This window comes from Thunnus albacares, chromosome 15 (genome assembly GCF_914725855.1).
Source record: "Thunnus albacares chromosome 15, fThuAlb1.1, whole genome shotgun sequence".
Lineage (NCBI taxonomy): Eukaryota > Metazoa > Chordata > Actinopteri > Scombriformes > Scombridae > Thunnus > Thunnus albacares.
This window is the reverse complement of record NC_058120.1, coordinates 24,175,731-24,197,232: the sequence shown is the minus strand read 5'-3', so window position 1 is coordinate 24,197,232 and position 21,502 is coordinate 24,175,731. Positions and strand designations below refer to the sequence as shown.

General features: G+C 37.9%; 1 protein-coding gene and 1 long non-coding RNA gene across 3 annotated transcripts; one reads left to right on the top strand and one right to left on the bottom strand.

Annotated features, from left to right (window-relative positions):
• Window positions 1-1,133: 1,133 nt before the first annotated feature.
• On the bottom strand, window positions 1,134-16,016 carry zmp:0000000662 (RING finger protein 145). 2 transcript variants are annotated; one of them, XM_044374407.1, is made up of 11 exons: window positions 15,998-16,016; window positions 10,679-10,976; window positions 9,354-9,462; window positions 8,511-8,602; window positions 7,404-7,645; window positions 6,802-6,977; window positions 6,575-6,715; window positions 5,286-5,468; window positions 4,995-5,142; window positions 3,964-4,320; window positions 1,134-2,783 (listed from the first exon to the last, which is right to left on the bottom strand). In XM_044374407.1, exons 2-11 carry the CDS (start codon window positions 10,845-10,847, stop codon window positions 1,800-1,802), a joined length of 2,601 nt encoding a protein of 866 aa, XP_044230342.1. In that variant the 5' UTR covers window positions 10,848-10,976; window positions 15,998-16,016; the 3' UTR covers window positions 1,134-1,799. The 2 variants fall into 2 exon arrangements, with proteins under 2 accessions (XP_044230342.1, XP_044230341.1); XM_044374406.1 differs by lacking the exon at window positions 15,998-16,016 and adding an exon at window positions 13,262-13,562.
• Window positions 1,782-12,645, top strand: LOC122997979. The gene is made up of 3 exons (XR_006407292.1): window positions 1,782-1,870; window positions 10,782-10,866; window positions 12,086-12,645. It is a non-coding gene; the product is annotated as an uncharacterized LOC122997979 (long non-coding RNA).
• Window positions 16,017-21,502: the final 5,486 nt, after the last annotated feature.

Genomic DNA, 21,502 nt, shown 5'->3' with positions numbered 1-21,502 from the left:
CAATGATGTGTGTCTGGTATGTTTTTTTCCACTGTTATAATCTTTGACCTGTGACAATTTAATGTCATTTTGAGGTAGATATGTTTAATGCATGATGACACTGAAAAGGTTTTTTTTGACAGACTGAGACTTAATTAATTAATAATTAACCTTCCCTTTAGATTTTTTGATAGAATGGATTTATTAATATGTTTGATAACACTGTAAAATTCATGTCAGTATCTTGTTCTTTTTCTATTTTTTGACCTTTGGGGTTACATGGATTTGCATTGTTATATTGTGTCATTTTGTATCTTTCTACTCTTTTTAATGCTGTTTTCTGACTGGTGACGCATGTGCTTTGTGTTAGTTCAAGGTGCTCATCAGTCAAACCAATCTCTGTAGTCCTCTGATTGGATGATTGAGGCAGCCCCTATATGGAAGTGTCGTGATGCTGCCCATATACCTGATGAAAGTCGGACAGAGTGAAACGTTGTGATCTAATAAATATTTCAGCAGTTTTCAGAATAATTTAGCAGGTATTTAACGGTTAATTTTTAGGACATTTTACAGAGTATGGCACAATTTGGTACAAATTAGAAGAAAAAACAGACAAAACATGTAAAAGGACAGGTTCACAGTCTTAAAACAAGTCAGGTACCCAAACATGACCTCACACATTGAAATCGTTTTTTCTTGCCATAATCATTCCTCCTGTTCATACTGGCCATTAGAAGATGCCTTCATAATGCACCTACAGTGTAAGTGATGGGGGACACAATCCACAGTCCTCATTAAAAGTTTATCTGTAGCTACTTCAGCCGTCCAAATGAGTCAAATCAAGTAGATATCTTTCAGTGTTACAGTCTTTTTAGTACCAAAGTCCCTCTTTTTGTTACTATATTTGACTGTAAATAAAAGATTGTAAACATGGCAGATATCCACTTGATATGACTGACTCAGACTGCTGAGGCCTCATATAATAACAATAATAATAAACTTTATTTATATACTGTTTATACTATGAACATTTGCACATTCCTAATCAATATTTTATACATTACATTCTCTTCAATTTAAACTCATAACATCTCTTTTCATTTAGAATATATTTTACATATTTTAGTGTAAACAATAAACTTAAACAATAAACCTGTTTCTGATTTTATTTTTAATGACTGTGAAACTTATACAGTAGATGAAGAATACTTTAATTATCTCAGTACATGTGATGTTCTGTTTAGACTTCATAAATCTGACACACCATGCCAGCACACTGTGCACCTGTAATGATTTTATTAATAGAGAGAGACTTCAGTAAAAAAAAAAAGTATACGTTCACAGCAGTAAATTAAAACTGGTAGACAAACCTTTTGCAGTAAAAAAGGCTGATTCATGACAACTGTTGATGCTTTTTCTTTTGCCACATTCCAAAGATGCCAAACATGACAACTACCGGGACAATGAAGGGTTGAAATGAAAATGAATCAAACTCCATTTAGTTTCTCTCAAGTAAACATGTTTACATGTAACCTGCTAGAATTAGGTAAATATTAACGCAAGATAATTGCTTTACAGTTACACATAATTTCTATTCATTTTAAAATTTTCTTTACAATTTCTGTACAGTCGTACGATGAGTGCATCATTTTCACTTGATACAATTTTGTCTCGAAATTCAATCCTGATGTATGTTATTTGTTAAACATTCATTACACTGTCTGGTAAAGGATACAATTTGTTTTCCTATTGGTTCACAGAGAGAAGGCAAATGTGGAGGATCACCCTTTTACACCCGTCAAGGCACTGATGCAGGGCAGTCAGTCTGTGTGGTCTGTGCTTGTGCAAGAGAAGGTGGCATCCGAAGACAGCCGAGAGATCCGTGAGACAGGTTTGGCCTCTCTGAGCAAGTCCAGGTCCAAGTCTGAATATGTGCTGTTACCTTTATGACTTCGAGGACCCTCTACAGAGTCTGAGAGTTCTGAGTTTTCATTACATAGTTCGACAGACCTTTGGTTGTTGCTCTCTGATGAGAGAGCCTCAGGATTGTCATCATAATTGTTTGTTTCTAATGAGTCAAAGTTGTTCCATGATTTATGTGTCCCAACACAACTGTCGTATTTACCGTCGCCGTTTTGTGGCACTAAAGAACAGGAAGTAGAGTTGTCTTCAAATCTAGAGTCAGATCTCCTCTCAAAAGCGTTCTCACTCACAGCATCAGGAGCCGGCTGTGGTAGCCTAAACCTCACCTGAGCATCCTCACACTGCTCCTCACCGTTCTCCTCACCGTTCTCCTCACCGTTCTCCTCACCTGGGTTGTACATGTTAAAAGGAGAAGTTTCACCTGGCAGCACATGAGACCTAGAAATGCCTGCTGAAGAGCAGCTTGACACGGGGCTGACAAAGCCAACAAAGTCTCCACTGGAGCTGAAACGAAGACCTTGGACGGCCTTCATGTGAGAATCAGCTGACTGGTCTTTATCAGCAGCCCCACAATCTCCGTCCTCAAAATTTTCCATGTCCTCCAGCTGCTCGGGGGGAACAGGAGCAACCACATCGCTCTGCGTCTGTTGGGACGCGCTGTTGTCCGGGTTCTGCTCTCTTTCTTGTGCAGCCGGATCTGGCCCTGCGTCTCTCGGAGGCGTAGCTGATGGAGCGTCACCTGAAGCCTGGCTCGGACCTGATGGTGTGGGTCGGACCGTTTGGTGGCACATGGGGCAGGTCTCCTGCACGTACAGCCACTTGCGGAGGCAGTTGCCGTGGAAGAAATGCCCACAGTTGGTGATCACGGCAGAGCTCATTTCCTGTAAAGAGAGACATGTTTGACTCAAAGAGGCATCTTTAAAAGCTCTTAAACCAGCAAATCGCAAGGCTATCATCTTCTCTGCAACCAAGATTAAGTGTCTGCTTCCTTGACGACAGGAAGGACTTATCTTTGTCAAGGCCAGGAATGGACTAGACAATATTCACTGGTTTAACAAAAAACATGGCTGAGGGCCAAATAATTATGCATAACCATACAAGAAGAAGTGAGGCTAAACTGGAAAAACAGGATCAACGTGCTTCAAAAAAAAGGTACACATGACATTTAGTATGACACACACACAGTACTGTATGTCCCATACACGTAGAGCTGGGCAACACTGCCAAACATAGACGAATACAACATTTTTTAACTATATGTTTCAAGATAATGTGATGATATTTTGGGTATGATCGGTGAGTTTGTCATGCAGTGATTAACAGCATCCAGCACTACAAGCATGATCTGGTGGTGAACAGAAGCCTTGACTGTCCTCTTGATACACTCCGTTCACCCCAGTCTGATAATCTCTTACATCACGGGTGAAGAAAGGCTCAACATCTAAGCAGTTCATCAATTTGCAAACATCAACTTTAAAGTAAAAATACAAGTAAATATTGTTCATCTGTGTTTGTCAGATGTTAAAGCTCTGTGTGATAACTTGGGACAAACTGAGAAACACATGCAGAGTGATTCAGTTTTTAAATATAATAAAAAAATATATATAATCAAAAGAGGGCAACTTGCTGTGCACGCCTACAATTTTGCCCCGATGTAAAACCCAGTAAACCATAAATGTGAACAGACGATTCTTATGTCTTTAATTAGGTTGAATCTAGGAGTAAAAACTAAAAATGAAAGACAGTAGTGCTTAAATTATAACCAGCTTTACACATTTAATAACTTTACAGATCACTGCTGAGAAAAGCACAGTGGTTAAATGTCTGTTGTTAATCAGCCACAGAACTGTATTCAGATTTCTGACACAGCAAATCAAATTCAGTTAGTATAATCATAACACTATGACTGGTCTGAAAATATAGTCAGGAGGTGAGATATTTAAATCCTAAACCATGAATATTAAGGGTTATGATTGAGCTTTAGCTGTAAGATAATGTCGATTGCTCCAAGCTTTAGTTATACAACCAATCAGACGACTTGACTTTGACAGTTTGACTAACCTGGAAGCAGATGGAGCAGACGTCGTTGTGTTGCTGCAGCTGCTGAGCTGTGGCTCTGGGGAGGGAGTTGATCTTCTTAGCGGCTTCCTGTCTGAGCAGGAAGCTTTTCCAGCCAGACTGAGCTCTGAGCCAAACGTTGAAGTAAGAGTGGATGATAATGACAGAGGCTCCCATCCAGCTCCACTCTCCGAACAGCGACTCCCAGGTGCCGTACGCCACCACGCAGAGGGCCACCACGAACTCCAGCACCCTGCTGACGGCGTTCACCCAGTAGATCACTTCGTCCAGGCTTTCGATCGGGTCGCTGCGAAACAGCTCGACCATGAAGAGGGAGTAGATCAGCATAGTGCCTGTAACCTGCACGAACAGGAAATATCTTTATTACTTTTTTATATGGCCCATGAAGGAGAGATGTAGAATTTCAGATTCTATAAATAGTGGCTTTCAGTTCAGCTTTAAGGAAAAGCTTCACCCAAAAGGTTTTACAGTGACATGACTGTACACATTTTTATCTATGAACAGCACCATGGCTGTTGACTGAGCTGCACAGGTTCACATGTATGAAAGGTGAAAGTAAAAAGAAATGAAAAACTCTTTCACTTTCACTCTTTCACCTCAAATTCCACTGATTAAAGCAAGTGTCAAACCGCCCGGCTCTTCAACACAGATTGTCATCGACTGAGCAGAAGTCTGTTAAGAATCACAGAAGGAATCATTTAACTTTATAAAGCTGCCCTAGAACTGCAGTTAATTAATAAAAATGTAAATTGTGTCAAAATGATATAACATATGAAGTATGTGAATACACTGACCATGCACGTACTAAACTGATCATTTTTACTTATTTAAAGTAAAATAATTCAATCAGTTGCTGGAAAATCAATGATTCATTTGACATTAATTTATTGCCAGTTGATTTAATTATTGAGTTTATGTAACTTTAAACCTTCAAACACATGTACTGTAACAACTGATACAACTTGCTTTCATGAACTTTTGACAAGACGGTCATGTGCAGTCAGTCTCCCTACCTGAAGTGAAGTAAGCATGCAGCTTGACACCAGAATAAGGAGCCAGAAGTCCATGTGGAAGAACTGGGAAATTTTATAAGCCATGAACACTGGGAAAACTAGCAGGAGAAGACACATGCTGAGACCGCGGAAGTGTTTCCAGAGACTCCTAGAAGCAAATAAAAACACACAGACCAACTGAAGGAAACGTTTTATACTGAAGTATGCCACTTCTTTTTTTTTTTTTTTGAACTTAGAAAGCTTCACTTTCATCTTGTCAGAACAAATACAATTGACTGTTTTTGCTGTTACCTGTTGCGGGATGCACCCAGGGCTAGAATGACTGGGTCTGTTATCTCAATCATTGACTGCAGAGTGGAAGTGACCACGATGAAGAGGATGATGCTGAGGAGGAAGGTGCGCTGCAGTGCCTGCATATCTAGCAGGCCCGTCTGGAGGGCGAGGAGGAGCAGAGTGACGCCCTCAGTCACACCTCTGACCACAAGAGTGATAAAGAATTGGAAGTCAGACGTGGGAGAAGTAACAAAGAACAACAGCACTTTGATTTTAGACTCACTGGTAGTAGATAGTTCAGTTATTGTTTGGAAGATAAATAAAATAATACACAACCAAACCTCTTATCATATGAGTTCATTACTGTTAAAACAGCGTTTTTGTTGGCATCATCTTTTCCTTTTATAGTTTTGATGTTTTAGTTTCTTTAACTGAATCACCTCACATTTGCTACTTAATTAAGCTTCATCTTATCTTCTCTTATGAGTAATGCTGCTCTTCATAGTATAAATTAATTGTAATTAAAATGTTAATTAAGTTGATAATTACATTAATAGACAGTAACACTGCCAAGAGTGTCTGGTTGCAAAGGGAAAACATTTCTCAGGAGTTATAAGTTATTTCACCTAGAAAATCTCCTGCTATGTTTCCTTCCACTATGTGTAGAACTTAAAAAAAAGTCTAACTTTAGCGCCCCCCCAGTGGTAACCAATGACACCAGAGAGAAGCTATAATCGCATATAAAACACAAAATACTTGAAGAAACCAACAAACGGACACACACACACTTCAGATCCCCTCCAGACATGTTTAAGGCTTTTTTTTTAAATCTGCTTTGAAAAATAATTTGTGTCTCATAATGTTTTTCCACAGAAAAGTTCAATTACCACTGTTCTTAAAACTATATCTACTCCTTCTCCCTCATAGAAAAGTCCAGAAATTTGTCAATTTTATTTTAAATTACAAAAGTTTAACTGCTGGACAAAAGATGTCTCCTACTTCACTGCACTGGAGACTTCAAGTGTCCACATCACACACCACGACTGTCTCCCGAAGCAGTTGAAATGTCATAAATCATGTTCGTAGGTACATATTTCAAACTCAGATTTATGTTGAGCTCAGAGAAACGTTCCCTTTTCAGCAGATGAATGTGAAAACATCCTTCTAGTGTCAAACTCTGCACATACAGTGTTTAATTCTGCACAGTGAAGCTCAAACATCCAAGTGAAATAACAATAAGCAAAACACATTTTTTGAGAGGAGGGGGACTTTAAATGTGGAAAGAAAGATGTGGAAAAACATTTCACCTGTGCATAACGTTCTCATTCTGAATAGCTGCATAACCTCCCAGGTAGAACTTGCATAGGTTGAGCAGTCCGAGCGCCAGATAGGACACCACGAAGGTCAAACCCAGAAGGGAGTATGGTGTGGCACAACATTCAGAGACGCTGCAGAGAGAAAACAGCAATGAGTGTGAGAAAAATTAAACATTTATAATGTCAGGTACAAATGCAAACAAAGGAACACACCACACCTTGTGAGCAGGAAGAACATGATTCCCTGATGGGCTGCGGAGGCGTTGCCAGACATGGCGTCTGAGCACAGCTGGACGATGAACAGAACGAACCAGAAGACACTGAAGAGCACTGGGACGGCAAACTGGTTCCACAGAGAGATTCCCACAGCCAGAAGTCTGTACAGCTCGATCACCTGAGGGAGCGGAAACAGACAGTAGACAGACAGCGTGATGAGGAATGTAAACACAGGACTTACAGTATAATGAACAAAAACAAAGAAAGAAAGAAAAACAGAAGTAAGAAATAGAGAAGTGTGAGCTCATGTATGAGAAATACTATGTGCTAAAACACAGAAGTCTTGCGAAAACCTGAAAAATAATTTAAATGTCCACCACACACAAGGATTGGCAAATTGGAAAGACGACAGAATAATCTTAAATAATGCTACACTAAAACTCTTGAAACATTACATAACATTTTTTACTGAGGCGCTTTTTAAAAACCTGCCAAAGCTGTTAACAATCTAGAAAATAAATCATTGTTTACATACGAGCCAACAAGCTCTACTCATGTTTTTAAGAAATTACAAAAACTACAATCTATTTCTACAAACGTGTACCTCCAGCTGAAGCAGCTCTGAGTAGGCAGCCCTTGCGAGTCGATATGGCACAAAGAGATTCGAGAGGAGGAACACGGCGATCCCCGCTCCGGTCAGTCCCATGGAGAAAGTGTTGACGGTTAGCAGCGTGGCGTGAGGAGCAGCGCAGAGTCGGGCCAGCAGGGGGAGCATGTGAGCAGAGAACAAAAACACCTTTCTGGTCTTCATCAGGAAGGCACACAGCGTGCTGAGAATGATCTGACCTGAGACGAGACAAACACATGAACACAACTGTGAAGCTAAAGCTTGATTAGGTGTAAACAAACATATAGATATTGTGATCACAACCTGTGAAAACCTTTTTCACAGAGAACATTTAGACTTTTCATAGTAGGAAGAACTTGGGTGTTAGTGAAAATATTAGCAATGGCTGCTCTATTCAAGTCTCCCAACAATGACCGGCGTACACATTACCAGAACCCTGAAACCCAAGCAGCTAAATGGAATTCAGCCACTATTCATTTTATAATCTGAACATGTGCTTTTCCTACTATGACATGTCAAAATGTCTTCTGTGAAAAAGGCAATTATGAGAGTTGATGACCAATAACTGACTCTTAAATTGCAGTAGAGCTGCAACAATTAATTGATTAAATGCCAACTATTAAATTAATTGCCAACTATTGAATTATGTAGTTTCAGCCACTCAGATGTGAATATTTTCTGGTTTCTTCAGTCTTCTATGACAATAAACGTAATATCTTTGGGTTGTGGACTGTTGATCAAGACAAAATAATACATTTATGACGACACAATGGGCTTTGGGAAACAATGATCAACATTTTCGACATTTTATGGATCAAACAACTTATCGATTAATCGAGAAAAAAAAAAAAAATCAACAGATTAATCAATAATCAAAATAATTGTAAGTTGCAGCCCGACATTTAGTTATCCAACATATTCAGACTCTTAAATAGCAACCTTCTAGACAGTATATTTATTGCAAAGCCCTATAAACACTCTTTAGAAAAACAACAAACAAACAGGTTTTTGAATATGAACTATTTATAGACTGATACAACAGGGTCTAAATGTTTTGCATACAAATTTGGTTTTGGGACTCACTAGTCAGTGCAGAGACAAATCTGTTGAAGGCCAGAGAATCAAGGTACACTGCCCCTTCATAACCGTACTGCAGCTCTTCACGGACATAATCCCTGTAAAATTAACATGAGAAGAAATTACTTGTACAAATGTATGTTCAAAGTATTTATGTGGTTTATTTTTACATGACACACGGCACCATAAACACACGCTGCAAGTAACTGTGTGCTGTATTAAATGACACTACATTTAGCTCATGTTAGCACACAGACACATCAGGGTTCAGATATCCTTGTTCAGAGGTATGTAACCTGTTTTCATACTGAAATTAATAAATGAATAAAATGATAAAATAATTGGAGACAAGAATGAAAGAACAAATTAAGCAGTAAATAAGTAAATACACAAAAATCTTATTCTGATAAAGTGAAATAATTTCAAAATAGGAACAAAGTATATTAAACGTTATGCAATTATTTCTCTTTGTGCATTAATAATAAATGCATTCATCTGTTTCTCTATATGATCAGTTTACTTCTGTCTAAGTAAGTCAGTTGTGGCCTTTTTATAGAATCAAGCAAGCAGCCTTTAAAGAAACTGCCACCACCGCTTGTTCTCACATTACAAGACAAACTTTACAAGCGAATGAGTAGTAAACATCCGCGGCCTCACAACAAGATACAGTACACTCAGTCTCTAAAATTAAATATCAGGCTGAGGGATACTGGATACACGGAGGGAGGGGATGTGTGACTGCAGCCAAGCTTTGTAAGAGGAGAAAACGGATCCTGATACGATACATCTCGGAAGTGTAGTAGTAGTAATAGTAGAAGTAGTAGTAGTAGTAGTAGTAGGGCATCTCACTTGGAAATCTGATGCCCCATGTATAGAAGGAGGGCAGCGAGGATATGGAGGTAGAGCGTCACAATATGTCTTAATGGCAGAACCAACACCACCGCGTTTATCACATGACCTGGAAGGAAAAAGATGAATGTTCAATTAATGTTCTCTGTGTTTGATTAATCTCATGAAAAGGTAGAAAAGATTTACACACAAGAAACACACATTTAATAGATTCTCGTCAAAACCTAAAAGCTTGTCATCAGATCTGCTGTAATTTTGCTATTTTGAATGTCTGTAATAATTCTGGTAATGTTGACTTAACTTATCAGGCTGAGTAAGCCACCAAAATAATCTGAAATCACACTGCTACACGCTGTTCAACAGCTTTTAAGGTCATGTCCAAAATATATCCAGAGCACATTCATAAGTTGAAAATGTTTTGTCAATGTTTCACTATTGTCACTATTTCTTATAACTGCAATAAAATACAAAACCTTTCTTTGTTTTCCTTCAGGATGTAATTCTTTGACCTGGAAACCTCTTTGAAACAGCATTTTGACCATTGTAGTAAATGAATAAAACTCAAAAGTGAAAGTGGTGACATTCTTCTGCAGTTAGTAGCTCCTTGTAAGGAAGTGACCCACCACACACCATGGAAAAAAAAACATTTCTGATGAATTAATTGAGTTAAATGTGCGGGGTGGATAAAATCCCACTTCTTGTAGCTGTTGTTAAAATGCTGGTTCACATTTTTTCAGTTCTATCTTAATATAATACTCAAATTCCCAAATTCCAACATGTACTTTGAAAGAGTCGCTAGTGTCGGTTACTTTAATGATTCCTTTCTAGTATGTTTCCAATCTCAAAGATGGGAGACAAGATGAGTTAGCAAAACTGAGATGGTGTCTTCCACAGTTACAGTTTTTTTTTTAGAACTAAATTCCCCCTGTAACTTTTCCCAGACAGCATTTCCTTGCTGAGCTGCAACACATGGATAATAACAAACACAGAGAATTTAATCCTAAAAAGACTGTAACTTTTAAAAAATAATTACTTTATTTGGCTAACACAGAGAGGGATTTTTGCTCAGAACAAAAACTGTGGATTTTGTCCAACTTCACTTAAATTGCAGAGTAATTGCGTTATGAAGGGATCCCCTCACATCTATAGGACAGCAGAAATGATGACCAATAACTTTTACAATGTAAGCATTGTTTTAAGACAGACTTTTTTTCCAGAGAAGGACAAAACTTAAGCTAAGTATCTGATATTTTAACACTGAACAAATGTAGATGAAACAGTGTTGAATGAACTCAAATTTAACTAAGTAACATACGTATACATACCAAGGTAGTACATGTTCCAGATGACATATTTGTATTTGAAGAGCATGTCTTCATTTTTGGCCTTGAGATGCTCCGTTAAACCTTCAATGTCACATTTATACAGCAGGTCCAGCACCAGTATGCTCGGCACCCTGAGGGCGACGTTGGCCAACTCTTCCAGACGAGGCATCTTGAAACCAACTTTTTTGGTGAGCAGAGCACTTGTGTGTGAGTGTCACATGCTGTTAGCTAACCGTTTCACTGTACAGGACACGCGCCACTAGCAGCTTCACTACTGTTTCGCTCGTCTTCTTGTCATCTGAAACAAAAAAGACAAAAAACAAAAAAAGCTATTCAGAGGGTTTCTGCAGGGTTCACCAAGTTAAATTCAAGACATTTTTCATACCACATAGAATGCAATTTAATTCCTGTTTAATAATCATACTGGATGATGGAAAACCAGTAGAGACAATATAGCCAAGAATTTATTTTGGCCAGTACTTCCCAGCAGTATATAACAATAATTCCTAATGAAATAATGAATTAAATCAACTGGATACAGACAAGCGGCAGAACACTGATGGATATTAATCAATTATAAAATAATTAAGTTTTTGTCAAGATTTGCACTTGTCCTTTATGAGTGGATGACAGAACAAGTCATTTGAATATGTTAACTCGGGCTTCTGGGAATAATCATCAGCATTTTTCACTATTTTCTGACATTTTATCAATCGATCATTAAAGAAAATAATTGTCAGACCCACTGATAATGAAAATATTAGTTAGTTGCAGCCTTACAGTTCTCCTGTGATTGAATAATAAAACCCTGCCCTCAGTTTTGTGTGTGCAATTTGATAAAACATAATTTTTAAACAAATTAACTGGGAAGTGACAACATTTGCGATCTGTGTATAAGCAGAGCTAACAAATTGCTTTTATGAGATGAGCCCCTGGACCACAAAGAGGAGTATGATGGGCCTGTCATAGCTGATATGGTACTTCAGTGGCGCAGATGTCCAACAAATGTTCAGTTAATCAGATTACGTAGACACAAATGAAATGGAGTTAACCTGGTCATGTCAAAACAATCCCACTTCCAGTTTATCGATGTATAACGTCTCCTGACAGCCGCAAACATGTACACATACCCAAAAAACAGAAAATATTCACATCTGAGTAACTGTAACAAGAGGATTTGGACATTTTTTTCTTATAAATGACTCAAAACAATGAATCGATTATCACAATAATTGGCAATTAATTTAATATTTGCCAACTTATCGATTAATCAACTAATTGTTGCAGCTCTAAAAAATAATATACCTTTTTTTAAAAAAAATTACGATCCAGGTCGTATGAGCACTTTTCTGCTGTTTCTGCTCTTTATTCTGTGCTTGTGATGTGGATCTCTTTCTCTCCCTGTAGGATTCCTGCTGTGGTGTCTGCGTGTGATGGGATGCAGGTGGGCTGGGGCTAATTGAATGATTGTGACTGTGTGAGTGTGTGTGTGTGTGTGTTGTTCCGGGGAGCTGATTGATTCCAGCCTCTAAAAAGCTTCTTCCAGCTCCCGCGGGCTCATCTCTCTCCACTTCCAACCAACATGTTTCGATGTTGTATGTAGTTTTGACTATGCAAAATACCAGCCCAGGTTTTGTAGGGGTGGGTAGCAATGTAATCCTGTATGTAATCCTATTTTTTCTTTTGTCAAGTTAGGAGTTAGGTTAGTGGCTTGTCTTTTTGTTCTTGTTTTGTTTGAGTAGGTAAGTTTACGTTCCTCAGCTTTAGTTCACTTCTGTTTGTTATTTAGCTGTTAACTCACCCTGAAGCCTAAAAGATTCTAAATAAAAACTTTAAAGGTCTGCAAATTCCTTGTTGCAGATGGTTCTTGGGAAAGAAAGGAGTCATGTTGTGCTAGGGTTTCCCCTAGGCCGGGTCATAACATGACTCAAAACAATTAACGGATTAACAAAATTGTCAATCGATTAGCTGACAACTATTTTTTAGGCTTTTGACAGTAAACTGAATACCTTTGTGTTGTGGACGGTGATCAACATTTAACACCATTTTCTGACATTTCATGTACCAAAAAACCAATCGATTAACTGAGAAAATAACTGACAGATTAATCATTAATGAAAATAATCGTTAGCTGCAGCCCTAGTTTTGTCCACAAGATATTCAGTTTACTGTCATGGAGGATTAAAGACACCAGAAAATATTCACATTTGAGCAGCTGGAACCATTTTTCATTGATCGATTATCAAAATAGTTGGCAGTTAATTAAATGTTTGGCAACTAATCAATTAATCAACTAATGGCTGTAGCTCTAAGAAAATATTACAGACCTTTATGAATAAAATTTAAGACTTTTTATACCTCCTCAAGCCCTTTTATTAGGACCTGCAGATGGTGGCAGACTAGGACTCCACACTGTGTCCAACCAGGCCAACCGTTACTTAGCTCTGAATTTCTGCTTTACCGTCTCATTTTTACCGATAATTAACGCCACAGAAGAGCAGGAATTAGACTGTGTAAATAAGGTATCACCTTCACAAAGCGTTTATTTTGTTGGCATGTTTAAACTGAAACTGATTCACTTACTTTGCACAGTGACAGACATCACAGCCGAACAGCCGTTTGCTAGCTAGTAGCAGCTGCTGGTGGTTAAGGTTAGCTCTCACAGCGGCCAGCAGCATGTTCTCACGGCTCTGAACGCAAAATATTTAATATCTTCTGTAACTTCCGCTTCTCAAAAATGGTTAGAAATAGCCGTCATGGAGACAGCGGATTAAATAGTTCATATTAAACGATATAAGGATGAATAAAAAGACTTCAAATGCAATGTTATGATTCCAGTCGCTTGCGTGGCCATTTCCTGTGAACGTCACGTCAAAACACACCAATCAGGGTGAGGTATTCTCGATTTCAAAATAAATGTGTTGTTTGAAGATACAACTGCTACAACTAAAATTGTTACTACTAATAATAATATTAATAACAATGATACTATTAATGATAATATGCATTTTAACCTTCCTTTTTTAGAAACATGGTGTAACTTCAACTTTCTTAGCTGTCATATTTGTACACAAAATAAATACATTTCAATAACAATGTAGAAATTAAAAACTGTAAAAGAACATTATATGTTTTCCCAGTGTAGGGATAATATATTATACTGAAATTCTCTGTTTCAGTTGTTTCCAACCTGGGGGTCCTAAATCTGACAAGTCACAAGATGAATAAAGGTTTAAGAAAGAAAATGGATATTTCTGTTCCACAAAATTATGTTGATTTTGTTTTTTCTGAATACTGGATACTTTCACCCTTTATTCCTTTAGAAATCCCAACAATCTAAGAAGGAAAAATCACTCTGTCATGAAGTAGCAGGAGATGGACCCAAATGCAGGATACAGGAAGATATTCACAGTAATGTAGGCAAAGCAGTACAGACGAAAACAAAGACTGAACTGAAAACTGGACTTAAATACAGACAGAACTAATGAGGGAATAGGGAACAGGTGACTCGACAGAGGACTGGCAAGGAGCTGATTGGCTGGGGAAAACTCTGGGAACCGGGCAGGGCTAACGAAGCTGATGCAGGGCAGGTGTAGAGGGAAAAGCAGCACAGTGACACAGGAGGAAACACACAGAGCAGAAACAGAAAACCCAAAAATCCTGAAAACACAATGAAACTAAAAATCCTGAAAACACAACGAGACAGATAATGGTGCTTGCAGTGATACATGTGTAGCAAGGCCGTAAGCACAATCAGAGTAGTTAAACATAAGCATTCACATTCTCTTATACTCAAAAACAGATTAAAGCCAAATAACAAAAGCAAAGACACTTACAGTACAGTAACCTGCAACTGTAAGTGCAAAACTAGTTTACATCATGTAGAAACCCAACTTCTTAACTTGTCCCTTTGGTGTCAGAAAACTGTGGAAGAAAAGTCTGAGGGCATCTGGTGGCCAGTCTGTGACAGAACCATGACACTCTCCGGTCAAACTGCTCACAGCTCATGTCCACACCAAGGCCATTAGTGAGGAGAGTTTGGAAGAAGTACTCAGATCCTTTACTTAAGTAAAAGTACCAGTACAGTAATGTTAAAATACTTCATAACAAGTAAATGTCCTGCATGGAAAACCCTACTTAAGTAAAAGTACATAAGTATTATGAGCTTGATGTAGTTAAAGTATTACAGTAAAAGTAGTGGTTTGGTTCCTCTGACTGATATATTATTATATATGACATCATTAGATTATTAATACTGAAGCATCAGTGTTAGAACAGCATGTTACTGTTGTAGCTGCTGGAGGTGGAGCTAGTTTCAACTACTTTATATACAGTTAGCTAGTTTAGTCCAGTGGTTCCCAACCTAGGGGTCGGGCCCTCCAAAGGGTCACCAGATAAATCTGAGGGGTCGTGAGATGATTAATGGGAGAGGAAAGAAGAAAAAACAAAGTTCTGATACACAAAACTGTTTTCAGTTTCTGGACTTTTTCTCTAATCTTTGATTTTTAATGAAATATTGGATCATTTGAACATTTATTGAAATGAAGCCATGTGAGAAGTTTAGAGGGAAAAAACACTATTTGGTGGAGCTGTTAACAACTCATAGACATCTGAAATGTGACCCCGACTACACACTGCTTTTTGTAAGATGTCAAAAGCCAAAAAGGTTGGAAACCACTGGTTTCATCTTTAACAATGTGTTGTATTTTAAAAGCTTGTTATATTATCCATTGTGTCAAATCTTCATCTGAAAAATAACTAAAGAAACAATATTTCCCTCTGAAATGTATTGTAGTGGAAATATGAAGTAGCATTAAATGGAAATGTTCAAGTAAAGTTCAAGTACCTCAAATTGTACTTAAGTACAGTACTTGAATAAATGTACTTAATTACTTTCCACCACTGGACATTTCCTGGTTTTAAGGGTACCACTGGTTTGGTGTAGTGCTGTGGTGAAGAGGACAGTAATAACAGTTCTGAAAACTGGAGCCACAACTATCAGTGTTACTTTGTGGTCCTGTTGCATAATTTCACACATTTTTACACAAACATGTTTTCTTGTGATTTTTCTGATTTAGATTTTGGATAGAAACATAGTAACAATAAAGGATTGTCAAACTCCTGCACCCTAAAATGTTAAATCAGTCAGAAGAGAAGGCAGAAATAGTCAAACCTCATGAGGCATATTATTTAGGTCCGTGCACTGATGATAGATAAAATATATAATGTTTAACAGAAAATCCAATATCGAGCTTTCATCATTCACAAGGATCACCAGGTTTTCAGAAGACCTTTGACATATATGGATGTTTGTTGTACCTGCATGTGCGTTCATCCTTTATATCATCATCCGTCGGTCATTAGGGTTTGTCTGACTGCTCTCCGTCTGTGAAGCATCGTAACTGCTTCCTCCACACAGCGTCTCTCAAACAGACAAATAAGTTATAAATAAGGTTAACTGCACGTGACTGATTCTTTTAAGGGTCATATCATTTGTCTACAAAGTGCAGATGCACTATTGTCACTGCAACTTCTCAGAAAAAGATGACTAATATTACGAAAGTAGGTTTCCTGTGTGTGTGTGGTTTTTGAAGGTGTCTGCTTTTATCTGCATATCAGATGGAAGCCATTTCCTGTGTAATGTAGTTTATATTTGAATCCACTTCAGCCTAAAAGACTTCTATTTTAGACTTGTCTAACTCTGAAACCAAAAAAGTCAACTAGGGCTGATCAGTCGATTAACTGATCAGTTGATTGACAGAAAAATAATCATCAACTCTCTTGGTAATTGATTAATAATTTTATTTTTCAAGCAAAGATAGTGTGAGGGTTTGCTGTGCTTATCTTTGTTATTCATCGTTGTATAAATGATCTTTTAGGTTTTGAACTGTCGATCAGACAAAACAAAACATTTGAAGTTGTCGCCATGGTCTCTCAGAAGGTACGACGGGAATTTTTTCACTATTTTTGACATTTAATTGACTGATGATTAATGAAAAAAATCGTTAGTTGCAACCCTAACATCAACCAGAAATACTCAACCTCCCTCAGTGGATCAAAATGTTTTTTATATTGGCCTTATCAATAAAAGGCAACTTTTAAAAACAACTCCTGCAGAAAAAAACATGCATTTTAAAATATTCATGCATCTGTCTTTACAAAACCCTGAAGCATACAGTGTTGGCAGAGCGTCTGTGAGGATTCTCAGTCATCCAGGTCGTGGTGTATCCAAAAGTCGAGAACAACTGGACTCGTTGTGGATTCTTGAAGATGTTTCACTTTTCATCCAAAAAAGCTTTTTCAGTTCTGAAGGACTGCTTGGGGAGTCCCACGTATTCAGTTATTAGCAAAGCCTTTATTTGTCAAAGACACTGTACAAGAGCTAAGACGTCTGATGTTAACACATTAAAGAAATGCACAAAACTGTGGCAAGTCAATTTTATTTATGTAGCCCAAAAGTTGGCCTTATTTATACACCATCTATCCTCAGACGGTCGTAACACATGAAAGTGTGCAGGATCTTTAAAGTCCCCCTCCACTCAGAAATGTGTTTTCCTTCTCGTTCCTTCAAGTTGGATGTTTGAGCTTCACTGTGCAGAATGATGTATGTACAGTTTGACACTAGAAGGCTGTTTTACATTCATCTGCTGAAAGTGGAAAGTTTCTCTGAGCTCATCTTAAATCTGACTTTAAGGTGTGGACCTACGAACATGATTTGTGACACCACAACTGCTTTGGAGCCAAACCTGGTTCAACATTCAATGTACAGAAGTATGATGTGGAAACTTGAAGCCTCCAGTGCACAAACACTGAGAAGAGACTTTACAGTGAAGTAGAAGACGTCTTGTGTCCAGCAGTTAAACTTGTGGAATGAAAAATAATTGCATATTCATAGATTCAGGATTTTTTAGAAGGAGAAGTAGATGTCATTTTAAGGATTTTGACAACGTAACTGAACTTTGTTATGGAAAAACCATATTCAAATGAGAGTATTTTATTTTATACATCATAAAACATTGTCTGGAAGGGATCTTTAATCCATTTTCTTACCTCATTCTGACATTGTGCGCCTAAGACGAAGTGGAATTAAAATTCTGTCTCTCTTTCAGTTATTTTTAGATACAAAACATTGGATATAAACCCTAGTTTGAAGCAGCGGTTGGAACATTTCCACCAAACTTTAGTGAATGAATCCAGAGTTGCACAGAAGACTCTGCGCTGAAGAGAAGATCATTAACATGCTCTCAGAGAGACTGATGCCATGAAGCTGAGTCAAACCTGGAAACACAAACAAAGGAAGCCTCATCCACTGCTTAGACTGTTTGTCTACAGATGCACACAAACCATTAGGGATACAGTCATATAAAGCTTAGAGAGTGACTCCTTGTTTGTCTTAATGCTGTCTTGCATTGTGGCATTATTAAATCAACCAGATGTTGACAACCAAATGAGTAACATGGATGTGTAAAAGCTGACAGTACAACTTAAATACAACACAGATGTGATGGTTTGCTGACAATCTAAAAATATATGGTTTGAAAGGAAGTAGACAAACAAGAGAAGATGTGTTCCTTTTTGGTGTGTTTGTCACATTTAATTTGCACTTTACTTTAGTGATTATGGAACATTGCTCACCAAACAGCATCTGTTTTGTTGCTGCAATAAAACTCACAAAGACCAAAGATTGAACGACAGGAAGAACAAAATACAAGTGCAACATTTGAGGATGTACCGGCTGTTTGGTTTTTATCATTGTTATTAAGGGAGTGAACTGCAACTGTTTTGTATTAGATGTTTCTCAGGAAATGGCAGGAGTTCGTCTGAGGAAATCTCAGTTACCAGCAAGAGCTGGAGGTCATGACTTGGGAACAGAACAAGCTGAAGAAAATGTCAGCTGGGTTACAGAAAATAAAAACTTGGCAGAGAGGAAGATGAGGGATAACATGAGTCATGAAAAATGCAGGATCATGTCCGAACACAGGGTAGAGAGAGAAAATTAGCAGTTTGGGAGTGTACTGAATTTGCATAAGTCGGGAAATTGTTCTTTCAGAGCAAATCTGCGGAAAATGACAGTCATCACTGAGTCACTGGTACTGATGGGCAGCCCTACCCAAGACAAGTTTTTTCTTGATGCATGTTTCTTTTGTTGTTTCTTTAACAGGATCCCAACAGGGCCTGAAATCACCACAAAAATGAAGAAGAAACAGGAGCTGACGATGGAAAAAAAACAAAACTGTAAGAGCAAACTTTGCACAGAAAATGTAAAATGTGTTTAACTACAAGCAGTAAAGTATGAAAAGGAATAAAGTTATGAAACCAAGACTGCGGCGTCAATTAGATGACCCCATTCCCTGAAAAAAGAGTTACCGTTATCCTGAGTGGGTTGATATCAGTTCGAACCATCATATGAACCGATGATGGCACAATATGGCAGTTTGCTGAAACATCAGTGACAGGATGCACCTGCCAAGCAGAGTCTTTGACTTTATGCAACAAACCAAAATTTGAATTCTTCTCTCCTTCACGCACAGCAGTGAGGAAATCCTAAAAATACACATTAAAGTCTTTTGTAATTTGTTAAGTTTCAGAGAGAATCACTATGGTACTGAAGGCTAAAGAGACCCAAGACAAAACAAAAAAAAAAGTACAGAAATGTTGTGCAGAATCACACCTGCTTACTGTATATTGTAGAAGCATGTCACTTATGGTTAAAATGGCTTGTGGTATATATGGTCTTAAGTTTCTAAGATGCATCTGCACTGATGTGCTCTTCATTATTTCTTTTTTGTGGTGAAACAACTGCACGATATACGGAACTGTGTAAAGGTTTTAGGCACTAAGTGAGGATGCTTTCCAAAATAATGCCATGAATAGTTTTTATTTATCAGTTAACTTCATACAAAGTTCAATAAACAGAAGAAACCTAAATGAAATCAACACTTGCTGTGAGCAGCTTTGCCTTTAAAACAGCAGCGGTTCTCCTCGGTTCACCTGCACACAGTTTTTCAGATACTTTGCAGAAGTTGGTGAAGTTGCCACAGTTCTTCTGTGGATTGAGGTGTCCTCCTCCTTCTTGTAGCTGCAGATAGCTCTTTATGACTCTGACTGGATGTTTGGGGTCGTTATCATGCTGCAGAATACATTTGGGACTGATCAGACGCCTCCCTGATGGTGTTGCATAATGGATAAGAATCTTAACATCTGAATCAGAATCAGAATCAGCTTTATTGGCCAAGCATACAAGGAATGTGACTCTGGTTTCTAGCTCTGGCTCGCAATGTGCTTACACACAACAATGTTCAGGAAGATACACAAGAACATACAGACAAAACAAGGACAACAAGCTGAACAGAGATATGTTAACATATGACTACTATGTACAAGCAAGTAGGTGAAAAAATAGATATATAGATAGATACAATGTCTATATACAGTTCAAACAGTTTCTGCAGGCTGTAAACAAGGATACAAGTAGTGCAAAGGTGTGTAAAAGTGCAAAGAGTGCTGAAATAAATACTGAATGGATAATGTAATAAGTTAATTTATATATATATATATAGTAAGTGGTTATGTACAGTATCTGCACGTGTACACGTCTGTGTACAGTTTCAGCCTGCTTGATATATATTTGTCAGCCTTGGATGAATAAGTTAAATGTTCGTAAGTGTGACAGTGAGGAGGAAGAAACTGTTCCTGTGTCTGCTGGTTTTGGTGAACAGTGATCTGTAGCGCCTACCAGAGGGAGACGTTGGAACAGGTTATGTCCAGGGTGTGAGGGGTCTGCAGGGATTTTCCCTGCTTGCTTCCTGACTCTGGATGTGTACAGATCCTGGATGTTTGGCAGGTCGGCACCAATTATCTTTTTTGCAGAGTTGACTGTGCAAACTGCTGGTCTGTTCCCGTCCTGTTTGAACCAGACAGTGATGGATGTGCAGAGAACAGACTCGACAGTGTAAAACTGGATCAGCAGCTCCTGAGACAGGCTGAACTTCCTGAGCTGGCACGGGAAATACATCCTCTGCTGAGCCTTTTTGATGACAGAGTTGATGTTGGACTCCCACTTCAGGTCCTGAGAGATCCAAGAAACCTGTACTGTACTTTACTGTACTGTACTATACATAATCTATATTTCATCCCCTAAAAAAGGTGCCATCATTCAACTTCAAACTATCTTTTCATCTATAAGAGCCAGAAAAGTTTACATCCCAAAAAAAGAGACGTATTTAGTGTCAAAGGAAATCTCTTCTTCTCCAACTACAAGAATAGAAAATAAAACTAGTACAAAAAACTGATTTTGAAATGAACTAAACAGCAATTTACAATTCAATTTGTGATGATTTTGCATTTGGACTGTATCTAACATGACAGGAACTTGTCTTTCCATAACAGTATAAAGTATACTGAAAATATTCAACCGTTACTGCAGTATTTAAGTGTCATTATGCCTTTCATGATAAAGTTTCATATATCATTGCAAGTCAATGGAATTGCCAGCAAAAGAAATGCAAATACAGAACTAGTACATCTGTTAACCATGTCTTGAAACAGTTAGATTTGGAAATGAATCATAATGTTTTTTTTGGTCCTCTGTATCACTGTATTGTACAATTCTGTGGTCAATTTGTGTTGCTTTTGAAAGTGCTTTATTAGCTTTTTGTCCAGACTGAATTCCTGAAACATTCGTCGCTGTTCATGAGAAGAAAAAAGAAAAAGAGGAAAAGGAACAAATGAAACAAATGTGGTTTTAATTTTGTACTAATTTCCTGGGTAATTTTCACAGATATTTGCGGGTATTTAAGTTATTCTTAGGGCATTTTACAGAGA